This window comes from Hirundo rustica, chromosome 3, assembly GCF_015227805.2.
Source record: "Hirundo rustica isolate bHirRus1 chromosome 3, bHirRus1.pri.v3, whole genome shotgun sequence".
Lineage (NCBI taxonomy): Eukaryota > Metazoa > Chordata > Aves > Passeriformes > Hirundinidae > Hirundo > Hirundo rustica.
In genome coordinates, this window is record NC_053452.1 from 104,584,860 (window position 1) to 104,598,953 (window position 14,094).

Here is a 14,094-nt window from a genome sequence, read left to right on the forward strand (position 1 = left end):
AATGTATTTTACATCAGTAAGGCTGTTTAAACCTTGAAGATCAGAGTAACTTCATATCTGTACCTGTATAGTCATACTTACATGGTGGGCTCTTTCAACATCTTGTACCACTGAAAAAACCAAAGGCATCTCCAACCAAAGATATCTACCAGTACCAAAACCTTGTGTAAACAGTGACTTGTCATGGAGATCATGGAAAAGTTTACTCAACTAAGAGAAATGCAAACCATGACCCTTCTTGAGCAGAACTCTTGGTGAACTGACTGCTGTATGACAGTGACACTCAGAAGGATTTGTCTCCCTGGATCACTGAGATGAGGCAAGAATATTCTACTTCTACCAAGTTCAGCTATTCCTATGCACACTAGGATTGTGAGTTTACAAGCTATAATGCATCATTTCAGCACTTTACAAAAAAAAGCTATATATAATTATACAAGTCCCAGGGTTTTGGTGGGGTGAATAAATTAATACATGTACTTATCATTTCAGCTTACTGCCACCTCCTGGAATCATGTTTTACATAGATTTCTGAACTTGACTCAGATCAGTGTGTTGGACTAGGAAGAAAAATATAAACAAACAAAAACCCACACACCCACCTGTCTGTGTTTTAAACAGAATGTGTTGTTTTTATTCTGCTTCTCTTCCCAACATCAGCTGTTTTCTATAACAGACAGTGACTGCATAAAGATAATTGTAAGAGATTAATCAGCCTACTAAAAATACCCACAACTGCTCTGAAATTGTGTGAAGTTTATTAAGTACTTCTCCAGTCTCTCTTCATTAATATACAGTGTTTGCATACAAAACACTTCAGTAATTTTATACTTAAGAGATGTTTGTATTGAAGTATGCATACATAGTTAGGGAAGATAAGTTAGAATATCAGTTACTACTTAGCAATTACTTGTATATCACGTTTTTTTTCAATCACTGTGTTTTTCAGGGGTCCCTCACTAAATCTTTATGCATTTATTAGTAAGAGAATTACTGATAATTTAAGTAGCAGGTTTTGCAACACTGGTTTAAAGGATAATATTAAAGCCTTTCTACAAATACATTAAAGAATAATTTATACTAGAACAGATTTATGAAGTTCAGCTAATCCAACCAGCCTCCAACTTGAAGCAAGTCCAACAGTATCAAACTCTCTGTGACATGATCCAGTCAAGTCCTAAATACCTACAAAGACAGATTCTCCTTGTTTCTTCTAGGCATCCTGTTCTATAGTTTCACTCCTTTGAAGATGAAAAATGTTTTGCTTGAATGTAATGAGAGTTTTTGATGATGTAATACGTCTCTATTGCCTCTTGTCCTATAACTGAGCATGTCTGAAAAGAGACTGACTAATTCCTCTCCATGTTTCCTCTTTTGACTAGTTATTAAAGACATGATCTCCTGTAGTCATCTCTCCTCAAGACAGACTGAACCCAGTTCTCAGCCTCTCTGTTAGCTCTCCACTGGACTTGATCCAGTATAGCAACATCTTACTTGTAGCTGGGACCTTGAAATAGAACTCAAACATGATACCCCAAGTTAAAACTTACCTTGGCAGGGAGCATGTGCTTTGTGTCATACAAAGAACGGCAGATTTTCAAAATTTCATTTCCTGTGTTCTTCTTTTCCTCAGGTGGGCACCTCTGCAGCATAAAAGTCCCCAGTTTCACCCAGGGATTATCATTTGTGCACGATCTGCCCAGAAAAAAAAAGAGACTGCTATAGAACATAAATATACATATACCATTTTCTGTAGGTTGTTTCTTGTGTGTGACTTAAAAGTACTACCTCATGAAAGAAAGGTGAAAGTTTTGAGAAAAGTTACTGTCCATAATGCCATCACTCTTTCAATGCAACAAAAAAGTTTAAATTACTTGGAATTATGACATGGTTATTACAAACCCCGAGGAATTATACACCAGACAAAGACTGATCAAATTGGAATAGCACAGGATCTTCTCCTGGCTTTAGACAAGCTGATTTCCCAAGCAGAGTGGTATTGAGGGAGGGGTGACAGGAATCCAGCATTCCTAATTTTGTTTGCTTTGATCACATTCTAACAGCTTCTGTTTCTCAAGTATCTGTCTCTTGCTTCTGAGAGGAAAATATATAGCCAGATTCACATTTTAATTTTCAGGTCCGATGAGTACAAACAAAAATAAACTTTTCTTCACAGCCCACCCAGAAAGGGTAAGAAAGTGAACTCATGCACCTGAACTCTGCTAGTAGATATTGATACAATTACATTTGTTTTACGTATTTAAAATGTTCTTTTAATTCTGCACAGAACCTCATGCTATGTCACCATTACAGAGTCACACATAAACAGATGGCAGACAGTAGATACAAGTAAATTTCATCATGCAGAATGGAAATGCAGTGTTTACTGTCAAGTTGTTTTTTTTTTTGTTGCTGCAACCTTTTTTCACCTATAGCCAGTATTTGGTAGATCATGGAGATATTTGGGATATTTTTGTTAGAATAAATATACTGGCTAGCAGTGGATTTAGTGACAGAAATCAGTAACAGACCACTTTTAACTGATAGCATGAAGCACAACACTGGAACAGACCTATATTGCCATTTTTCTAATGTAAACTAAGGTGATGCATTTCAATTCCCACATATAGTGGGCTAAAATCATACACAATTACAGCTTATAAAATGATTGTGTTAAGTCACAGTAACACAAACTCTCTGTTCGTCTGTGCATAAACTTAAGCAGGCACAAGAGGCACTTTAAAATCACCCCATCAATTTCTCTGGTCAGTAATCAGCATCCCAAAGACATGGTAAACTTTCCACTGTAGCTTAAATAAAACGAAGGCAAGAACAAAAAAAAACCCAACTCACCGCAAGACCAAAAGTGGCAGTTTGGTATTACAATTTAGTGAAAACTAAGAAACTCATTTAGTACATGTGACAAGAAGCAGTAAAGTGCTGTCAAAGTGCTGCTTTTCAAAGTTATTATTTTGCAGCAATTGTTAAAGCGACACATTAAATGGAGTCTGTTAGAGTCTGTTGAATTGACATGCCAAGCGTCTGACAGTTCTGGAGAGGACAACCACCAATATCTACTATTTCATACATAAGAGTTCTCTCCTGCTCATCATCCACTTTCAAAAGTAAACACTGTAAACAAGTAAAAGCAGCTCCCCACGCAGCTATCAGTACAGTCCAACATGAAAACCAGACAGAGATGCTAGGAGTGGGCAACTTTGAATGCAAATTAAATAGAAGTCATTGCATTTCTTCCTTCTGACAACTTAATTGAGCCTTTCCATCAGTGACAGTCACTGAGCACAGAGTTGTCAGGAGTCTGGCTGGGAACAGCAGAGCTCCTCCTCTCCGGTCCTTTCAATGTGATGGGTTGAACCCCAAGATACCAGATTATTCAGTAAACAGAACATGAGACACTGAATCTTTGAATCCCCAGTAAGGGCAGGAGTAGGAAAAAATCCCTGCAACTCCACCTTTGCCCCTGGTTAAAGGGATAGTTCCTGCTCGGTGATCCATTTCTCTCTTAGAGGCTCAGAGTCAAAATTAATTTCTGTTTCTATAGCTGCTGTCCCAGAGTACCTTAAGAAAATCTCTAAGAATTTTCCATTAGAAAAAGAAAACAAAAATCACACTACAAAACAAAAAATTACCAGGAAGATGCAAGGCCATCAAGGCTTGCCATATGCAAATTTATTTAAGCAAAGTATCAGATTATATAGTTTATATATGTAAAGCTTTTCTCATCACAATTCCTTGTAACTATTTCAAGTACTCCTGCGCACTATTAACAACTATCTGCTGTCTCTAATTAAAACCAAAATTAAGTTACCAAAATATGACACCTACAGGCAGAATTCAGTTTTCTTCTCTCCTGAATTTTACTTTAGTTCAACTGTGGTTATAAAAAATTATTTTCATCATGAAAAAAGCAATTACTTCAAAACCACAGCAGAAACACCTTATTTTTTTTCCCCCAAAGCAAAATGAGGAAAATCTGGGATTAAGATTAAAAAAAGTGAACTAAAGTTTTGGGTCTCTAACACTGGGGTTATTTCAGTTCCAAACCACCTTATCAATATTTATAATAAATATAAAAAACGCCTTTTGAATGTAGGCAGCAAGTTCCAAAGGACTGCAGGCTCTGGGTACTTCATGTGTCAGTAATTTTTTTAAGAAACACCCTTACGAAATGTTTAAAATGACATCTGACTATGAGCCATCTGGGTGGAAAAGCATGCATGCATAACAAGGGTATGAAAATAAAATTTTAAGAAGTGTATGGCTTTGAGTGCTGACTGAAACAACCACACTACCTCTCTGTTTTCTCACAGTAAATACAGCCTATTAGGACAGGAAGAGAATCATACTTGTGATAATAAGTATTACTAGAGTGTTTTAGAAAATAATAACTCAAAAAAACATTAAGTATGGATTTACTAACATAGAGGTTACAAAAATTAAAAGCCTACCAAAACCCCCTTCAAACCTTAGTTCTTTATTTCTCCTTCCTTTTAAACCTTTATAGAATGTAAATTGTGTTTTCCATATTTATATTCATTTGTTAGATATTTACTGCTAGATTGAAAATCTAAGTTCTAAGTATTCACATGACTCACACTTAAATTCCCCAGTTCCTGTAAGGATCATTACATTGGCTGTAAACAATAAGGGATAATGACCCTCTTCTGGAGAGGAGGAAAAAAAGAGTAAAGAGTAAACAAACATGTTAATACATACAGTTTTAGCTTCTTGATGTTTTTCTCTGTGCTCAAAAATTTGTTCCTAAAACTTGCTTTAAAATGAAATCGTTGAAAATACTACTAACAAAACAGCTCCTGTTCTTTACTCCCAATCATCCTAAAGATAGGCTTTTCAGGAACACATACACATACATACATAAACCCCTAGGCTGCAAAGCATAGCTGAATGCTGTTAACACCAAATTATGGAATGGGGAGAAGAGGCAAGAATGGTGACTATGTAATTGCCTAGGAGCCATAAAAACTACTTTAGAAAGTTGATACGTCACCTAAGTATTTGCAGAAATTTTCACTTCCAAGATTGCTGAAGTTGAAGAGGTGTCCCACCTCTGAAATTTGATCCACAGTTAGCTGTGACTACACTTTTTTTTTTCCCCTATTCTTCACTTTAGGAAGTCAGACTCAAGGAGCATAACACGAAGTGGGAGATACAGGTACAGGATTTTTTTATGTCCTCTGTAACAGAACAGTAGACAAGAAGGGTTCTTCCTTTCACAAACTCTTGAGTCTCTCCGTTCAACACAAAGACAAATGATTTTACTAATTGCAGCAGTATTTCACTTGACCTGTTGTTCTTTAAGTTTTGGGTTTTTCGTGTTAAAGGTAGTGTGTAGATTAAAAGAGGTCTGACAATTCCCACACACTGTGAGGCATCCAGTTTTCAATTACAATCAAAACCAAAACTTAAAATTTAAGTTGAAACACGAATTTATGACAGATCCCACAGCAGTCCTTGTAATTCTTAATGCACTGAAGACAAATTTTGGCTTGTAAATCTGTCATTAAAGAATTTAGGCTAATGCTTATGCAGAAATTCCAAACTGCAAGCTTGAATGTGAAAAACCTTTACAGATTACCTTGTAACCCACCAATTCTCTACACATGCATAAGATACTTTTCAGAAAAAGATAAGCCTTAACTTTTCTGAAAAATCAATGCACATAAACACTTTGTGTGTGAATGCAGTCCCCAAGTTAAAACAGGTTGTAATCAATATCTCTAAGTAATCCAAAATAAACACCATTTAATCACTCTAACCTAACTACTGTCAGAAATGGCTAGCCAAAAATTTATTAATATTACTGCTCTCTGAAAGATATGTGACCTTTGCCTCTCCATATGAGTTCATCTGAATCCTTATATCTTAAAGTGATTAGCAGTTATAGAACACAACAGCTATTTTTTTTTTTTTACTTTCAAATATATTCAGAAAGCTACAGACAAAACCCAAAGAACTGATAAAATGTAATGTAGTCTGGATGTTCCAAATTACTGCTTTCAGTTAAAATCCACTTTGATGGGTGCAATTCTGAAGTCTTATAATTATTTTAATCTTAAATTGGTTTGGACGCTTTATTCAGACACAGAAATAATAGGCAGTGGATCTAGACAAGAGAAGTGCCATTTTATGATACCATTACCCTCCCAGACTGTCTGCCACATCCATCTGAACATCACCTTTCAAAGACCTTTCTGCAAAGTGTAACTTTGAATACAAAGAACAGTTAGAACTTTCTGGGTTTAGTTTTGTTTTTGTTTTTTCTTAATGGACTCTGTTTATACTGCTAAAAACAAGAGCAAAATACCTAGCTTGAAATTTAGGTAGATAGAACACTCTCCTGTTCAAGAGTTCCAGCAAGAAAACATTTTTCTGCCTTCCTCCATGACACAGACTAAGTATGTGTATAAACAGAATTTACAAGAAACAAGATTGAATCAATCCTGCTTTAAATAAACAATTTACTCCTCCCAGTATGACCCTTTCCAAAGGACACACTCCTACCAGCCACGTTTGAATTATCTGACCGAAATCAACATGATACCAAGCCAGAACTCTCTGAACTCTTTTGTTACACAGTTGTTTGAAGAAACACTCACCCATTGCTCCTGTCCATTGGCGGCCAAGCCTGAAGCAGCAAAACCAAGTGCTGAAACTCAGACAGACTCTGACTGGATTCCAGAAGTCCCAAGAAGAGATGGTATCTTCTTTCTTCATTTTCAATATCTGTTATCTCTACCTGAAGGAGACAAAAACCAACCAACCAAACTAACTAAACCAGATTTTTTTTTTTTTCCCCCAGAAATCAATGCTTTAAAAGCAATCGACAGACTATCTGTGAAGAACATCACTGCTCCAAAACAATGCAGGAAACACAGTGAACATAAATTTTCCCAGAAACCGTCTCAGTTTCAACTACATGCAAATAAAATGGGAGAACACAGATGATGTGGAATGACTTAGATGGACATTCCTAGAACAATGTAATCCCAACAAGTACATTCTTTGATTACTTCAGAGGATCAGATCTCTTGTCTTCTTCAAACAACCAAAAATTCCTTACCTTTCTTTTTCTCAATGAATAGCCGTTTTTACACACATTTTCAAAGTATTACTAAAAGCAGTGCTTTCCTAGTATGTACTAATCTCACTCACTAATCGTCACCCATGAAAATTCCATAGTTTGATCTGAATTTACAGCACCTCATCTTTTCTCACCTAGAAAAGAGCCTTGAAAGATGCTTCTCAATTAATCTACCCAGCAAAGAACATCTGCTAATAAGTAATAAAGTATTTCTCTGCACAGCTGTTTGAACCTAAGGAAAACAAAACCCAATGTCATACTGGCTCCCAGACAATTCTGTCTTGGGACAAGTGCCTATCTCTGTTGAAAACCTGCACCTTTTGCCTGGATTTGAATTCACTCCAGTTGATGACAGGTTCTTTTAAAAATAATTACTGCCTGCAGTTTCATGGTAAAAATGTGCAAGGTAAAAGGTCTGACTGTCGAAGGAAGATTGCTGTAAATGAGAACCAACTTCCTACTAAATGAGAGGTAACTTCTGTTTAAAAGTTCGGATATCACACCAGGAGGGCTTTCACAAATTGAACAGCAATTCACTGCCTACCTGACATACACAAGTTTTTGGAGTTTAACAATTACTTGTTAAATAATTTATTATTGTTACAATAACAAAGTAGCTCCCTCTGTATTATTAACACATTCTAACATGGCATTTTTCCGCCAGAGTCCAGAAACTTCCAGAATATCAAATACTTCAGTTTCATCTTATAATTCTGCGGAAGTTACACAGTATTAAATGTTAACTTTTCTGTTTCAGCCCAAGTAGTTCTAAGACATCAAACATGGACAAAGTTTTCCTTAGTTCTACAGCTACTCTGAAAGATTAAAGATCGCATCCCAATCTCTTCAAAGTGGCTCTGATACATCAAGGGCAAATTTTCAAAAGAGGCTGGAAAACAAACATTACTGATGCATTTATTGAGCTGCCAACATAATCTGTGACTTTAAAATATTTAGTGTTGAAAAACTGTTTTCTTCTATCTCCAGAGTATATTTGAAAGCATCATATACTATAACATTTCAAACAGTGAAAAATAGTTTCCTAGATATGTCCACTTGAAATATTTTTCTTTACTGCAAATGTCACATAGCAGACATCAGGTACCCACTTGTAATATATATATACTTGATAAAATATATTAAAATACTAGATATTGAAATAACAAGGCTGAAAAGAGAATGGAGATAAAAAAGAAAGCAAAAAAGGGACAGATGATGTTAACCTCTAAGGTTCCAAAATATTTACTATCTTAGCAACTTAAGTACTAGCTAGACAACAGAAGCTCTCACACTGCTTACCCATCCCCAAACCTTTTTTCAGAAAACTAGCTCTTTATATATTGAAACCAAGTACATACCATTCTGGATGGTCCACTGAGTACATTTTAGTACAGCACATTACTTCAAAACACAGACTATGTGTTAAGATCTTTCTAATGATAACCATAAAAATGGCAATAAATGGCAAAGACAGTGTCAATACATGAGAAAAGCTGTCAGAGAAGGTCCCCTCTTAGATCAGACACCCTACTCAACGTGAACTGAATTCCAATAATTCTGCCTAATAATGCATCTTTACAGACTTGGGTTTACATTGTTTTTATGAGCTTAATTAATCTAGCACCATAATTTTGGGTTTTGGACAGCTGGATCCTTGCAACATGATTGCTCATGAAATAACACACGCTAATTCAACTGAAGTCAATCAGAAGAATTACCTTTCTATTCTCAAATGCAGAAAGCATTTCTGCAGCATTTCTCTCTACAATGGCTTTTTTTCAAGTCACCTACTTTTCTCACTAAGAGTAATAAAGTGAACTTACAGTGTTAATGATTTGTGGTTTTTAAGAAAATTCACTCTTTATATGGCATTTTAGATGCATGTCACTTCCACTTCATGTGAAACGATTTCAGTGATAGTTCCTTGCTAGAAGAAAGCAGTACCTCAAAACAGCACATAGGAATGAGGTTTTAATTTATATTTACTATATGTGTGTGTGTATACATACACATATCTAGATAGACAGATCTATAGAAAACACACACAGTGAACTTAAGTTTTGCTCTGTATTACTGTCCTTGCTTTCTGAGGGAGAGCACTGTGAGGAAGCAGACACCTCCCACAGCAGAAACAGAGCATGCTCTGTGTAAAAAGGTAGAAATTTCACCTTTACAAAGTGAAAGCTAGCTGAGATGAGTTGCTGTAGTCAGTCAAGCCTCTTGTTTTGTTGTAATAACAGATTTTAAAAAATCCACTTTTAATTGAACACTGTCTTTGTAGCAATTTTGGATGATTTATTCAGATGACCCTGAATGTTATAACACAGGGTGATGGGATAATATCACTGTTTCCCCTTCCTTTCTTTTTTTAACAAGAACAAACCCCCAAAATATCTTTCTAAACCACTCCAAGGTTAACCATGCAAAGATAACCTGCCATGAACTGCTCAGAGCCCCCTTAACACAAGTGCCTGTAAAGAACCTGTCAATAAACAGAATAATGAGGCCCTTAGCCAGCCATGAACTGCAGATGACCCCAAAGAAATATGAAAAACAACTGGCAAAAAAAATCAAATAAACCACAAAACAACAAAAGCAAGGAAAAGGAAAGCAAGGGCTTTCAGTTTTAACAACAGATTTGCTCAATTCTGACTTGATTCTCCCCAGTTTCAGGCAGTCTCTTTGGCAGTAGAACACAGCTGGCATAAAGTCTCTCATTAAAAGGCTGCAAAAGTATTTACCACAATGGGAAAGTCAATTAGGGAAATTAATTTTTGAAATTATACTAATGATAGATTATAAAACAAAATACAAATTAAGTAAATTCAAACCTTATGTTAAGCTGTTAAAACCCACAATTTCATTGCTGAGGGACTAAATATGTTCAGAATCAAGAATATACAAACATCTGCATATGTTAATGTTCCTTCAAAAGATCATACAGGAACTGCACAAAGCAAAATACTGGCTACACAAACAGCATGAGCTTGTCATACCCCATGAGAGATTCAGTGTTCGATTAAAAACTGTGCACTTAAAATTTCTCCTCAAATAAATCCAGCTTTTCTGCCTTATGATTAAATCTTTCAGACTTACCTTAAATGTTATTATTATAAAACTCTTTCCTCACAGATTAGATCCTAGCAGATGCCTAAAATGTTGAAAGCACTTAGTTTATTGGCTTTCAATGCATAAACTTTTGACTCATCATGTTGTTCTACAGATTTGTTATTCCTTCATACTCATCACATGTGATATGGATGAAGGAGCCCAAATATGAAAAGTTGCCTCACAAGTTAGTTCTGTAGCTTCTGTAAACCAACAGTTTTACAAACACTGTAAGATGACACACTTGAAGAATGATAAAGTTAAATATAACTGTGGAATTCATACATGACTGATAAAAAAAGGCTTTGGCGTGGCAGACCGCAGAATCGGCAGGTTAGTTTGGTATATTATCTCACTTCTGAAATCAAAGTTAGTTTAAAACCAGTATTTACAGCAACTGTGGAATGTTGCTGTATCTGAATTGCGTCTTTAAGTTACAGATATACACTAATGTAACGGTCTCCTGTTCCTACAGGACAGGCACATCTGATAGACTTGTAAATGCTTTATTGCTAAAGCCATTTAATTTGACAGTCTGACAGACTCGGCTGATGAGAGTGCCTTTTGTTTGAATAAAAATGGAAATACCAATAAAAAGCCAATTCAACCCTCTCCTACCCCTGAGATAAAAGAAAAATGCAATTTCTATATGAGAATGGTGAGTAGGAAAATTAATGCAGACAGACCTCGACCTCCCTCTGCCCGCTTGTATCTATTCTGCAAATTCCATTTTTACTCTATGTTAGTGTGACAGAGCCACAGCTTTCATCAACAGATTTTCCTAACTACAAAGGAAATGAATGATAAGGATGTTTATAAATGAAACCAGAAAAAATATTTTCCTTCACAATAATTGCTTGTTTATTGAGAAAAGCTGTATCTATGCTTAAAAGCAACATCCTCTAATAAAGGCAGAAAAATTTGCCGTTACCAAGGAATGCAACCAAAAACTTACTGTTTTACATTATTATAGAATTAATTTTATTACATCTACCAGATGGTAAATATAAGTATTTCAAAATGTGTTCATGTTTGACACTGCAGTATAAATCTGAATTAATATGGCATTGAAAACAGAAACACTAAGCAGGCATTTGACTGGTCCCTTATTGCTACAATAGACTTGCAATTTGTCAGAATTTCCTTGTAAAATGCACTGGTTTTATATATCTCCCCATGCCCCTGCCCAAACAGTAGTGGTAGAGAATTCATCTGTGCTGCATCTCAAAATAACAGGCAGATGTGACATCAAAGATTTTATTCAGATTTGAGATAGGGAACACTGATGCTAAAACTTCCTTCCAGTCATTAGACAGGGCTTAACATTGTTTGTAAACAATAACTAAAAAGACTGGTAGCAATTTGACTGCATTCCTGTAATTGCCATCGTGGACTGCTGTTCATGGCTCAAAAATACAACTGCCTTACCCCAAGGAGTTTACAATCTAATTAAGTAAATCAGCAAAGAAAATACTGTCCTTCCTATACAACAGGCCAGTAGGGTTTGGGCACTGAAGAAAGTAGTCTTTCCACTTTTCAGGTCAGGCTGTAATCTGTCATTCCCTGTTCTGCTGGTATCTGTGGAGCTACTGAAAGTCTGCACAAATAAAAGTCACTGAAACCTACCTCCAGTACAAACTTAAACGCTTGTTACAAGGGACATAATAAGATTACAAGTTAAATAGAAATTTTGAAGTCAATTATTCTCAATATGAACACAAAAATCATTCAAGAAACAGTCAAAAAAACCCCCCAAACAATCTGCAACACTGTACAACTGTTCCTGAAACTGCATAGCTACTGACTCTTCACATGTAGATTAGGAGCTTTTAAAAGCTATAATCTATTTCATTCTCTTCAAACTGTTTCAAAATGCTAGAAATCCTACCAGCCTTGATGTTAGACACATTATATACTCGTGAAACTATGCAAAACTGCAATCATATATTAATCTTATTCAAGATCTTCACATGCCAGAGCAACAGTAAACCCTTTTTAAAGGCAAAACCACAAGTGCTATAATCTGTAACACACTACTGGCATTGCATTATTTCTAAACTAGAGTTTCTTTAAAAAAATTCCAAATTAAAGAACTTGTAAATTGAGATTGAGGGGAAAATCCTCCAGGACACAACAGGGTCAGGCTGTGGAGAGCAGAAACAGGCTTGGAGGAACAAACCACTGTACTGTTCAGCCACTGGTCCAGCAGCATACGGGCAAGGGCCAAGTAACCTGTCAGCTTTAAATAGGCTGTTTTGATCTTACTGTCTCCATCTACCTTAGTTCACATTTTGGTAAGTCTGCTTTCAACTCATTCTGGTAAATGGAAACTTACGTGGTAGTAAGTCACAGCTGAGAGACACCAACTTTTTAAAAACAGTTCCACAGCCTCACAAAACACTCCTGTATAATAGCAGGATTTAGCTCTTGTTTAATGAAAAAACACAACAGCTAAAACATGATCCAGTTTGCTGCAGGTTAAATTCCCTTGCTTGAAAGCAGTTTTTTTGAAGCTATGCTTATGGAGTTATCCCAGTTAAAGCTGCAAAGCAACTTTATTAAGGAACAGTCACTTGGAAAGAACACACCAAAACCAACAAAAAATAAAAAATCCCCAACCACATTCCAAGGTCTAATGTCAGGGGAGGTTTAGGTTGGATAGCAGGAAAAGGTTTTTTACCCAGAGGGTGGCTGGGCACTGGAAGAGGTTCCCCAGGGCAGTGGTCACAGCATCAGCCTGACAGAGTTCAAGCAGTGTTGGGACAATGCTCTCAGGCACATGATGTGACTCTTGGGGTGTCCTGTGCACGCCAGGAGTTGGACTCATTGATCAGGGGCTGCTCTGACCTAGACTGGAAGTCACAAACACCGTCTGACAGACCAGAAGAAAGTGTCTCCTCTCAAAACGACAATCTTAGAGCAACCAATTCAAGATTAAAACTGAAGTCAGTGGTTTTGCGTGAACTCAGTGTTCACAACCCGTGATTGCCTTATACCCCAGGGAAGAAAGAACTCTGAAGTCAGGCTTTCTTGTACTTTCCCAAGAGCTGGGCTTCACATATTAAAACTATTATTGAATTCTGAGCACATATCCAAGTCTGCTGCATGCAGAAACTAAAGAGATGCACATAATAGTACAGGCAAAATCCTGCTCAAATTACAGCCAGTGTACAAGATAAACAAGTTATGGGATTGAAGTTAAAAAACAAATCAACAAGAAGCCTGCCAGTGATGAATCAAACTAAGGCTCAGCCACACGTTGGGTTCTCATAGAAATACCCATGAACTTTTTTCTTCTGAAGTGATTTGTATGTTGTTTAATTCCTTATCTGCTTCATATGCAGCTCACTAAGAACTGCATATAGATTCAATAAACACAAATGTGTTGCCTAATGCATAAAAATGAATAACTTGTGCAGAAAATAAAATCCATTCATTTGTATTCTGCAGACTATGTCCTAATCTGCAAATACATTTCAGCACAGAGAAAACCTCTGAGGACTGTACATAGATACTGGTAGCAAGAATAAGGGCAAATAATGAAGAAAAAAAAAATGCATTTGAAAGACTCCTATAGCTATTTAGCTGGAACTGAAAGAGACAGGACTAACAGACTAAATTTAAAAAAATATTTAAATTGTATATTGACTAGGTGTGCATTAATATGTAAAAATTTGGATTATTCATGTATGGCTAAAACTAACACCTGTGCAACATGAGGGACTCACAAACATGTTAAGTAATCTGTGTATGCACCAACTACTAATCACTGTTCTGTAATTCAGAATTTATGTATTATATAGATACTCTAACACAGAGCAGACAACAGCATTGGAAGATATGTCTAGTAATAGCAAGGTTTT

The 14,094-nt window shown here is 36.2% G+C and overlaps 1 protein-coding gene across 1 annotated transcript in view; it reads right to left on the bottom strand.

Moving 5' to 3' along the window:
* Window positions 1-14,094, bottom strand: part of NBAS (NBAS subunit of NRZ tethering complex) — a 159,348-nt gene that overhangs the window by 14,590 nt on the left and 130,664 nt on the right. The window contains exons 49-50 of the mRNA XM_040058489.1: window positions 6,639-6,778; window positions 1,551-1,695 (exon numbers count right to left, since the gene is read on the bottom strand). Coding sequence (XP_039914423.1) covers window positions 1,551-1,695; window positions 6,639-6,778 — 285 coding nt within the window. The remainder of the gene's footprint in view (window positions 1-1,550; window positions 1,696-6,638; window positions 6,779-14,094) is intronic.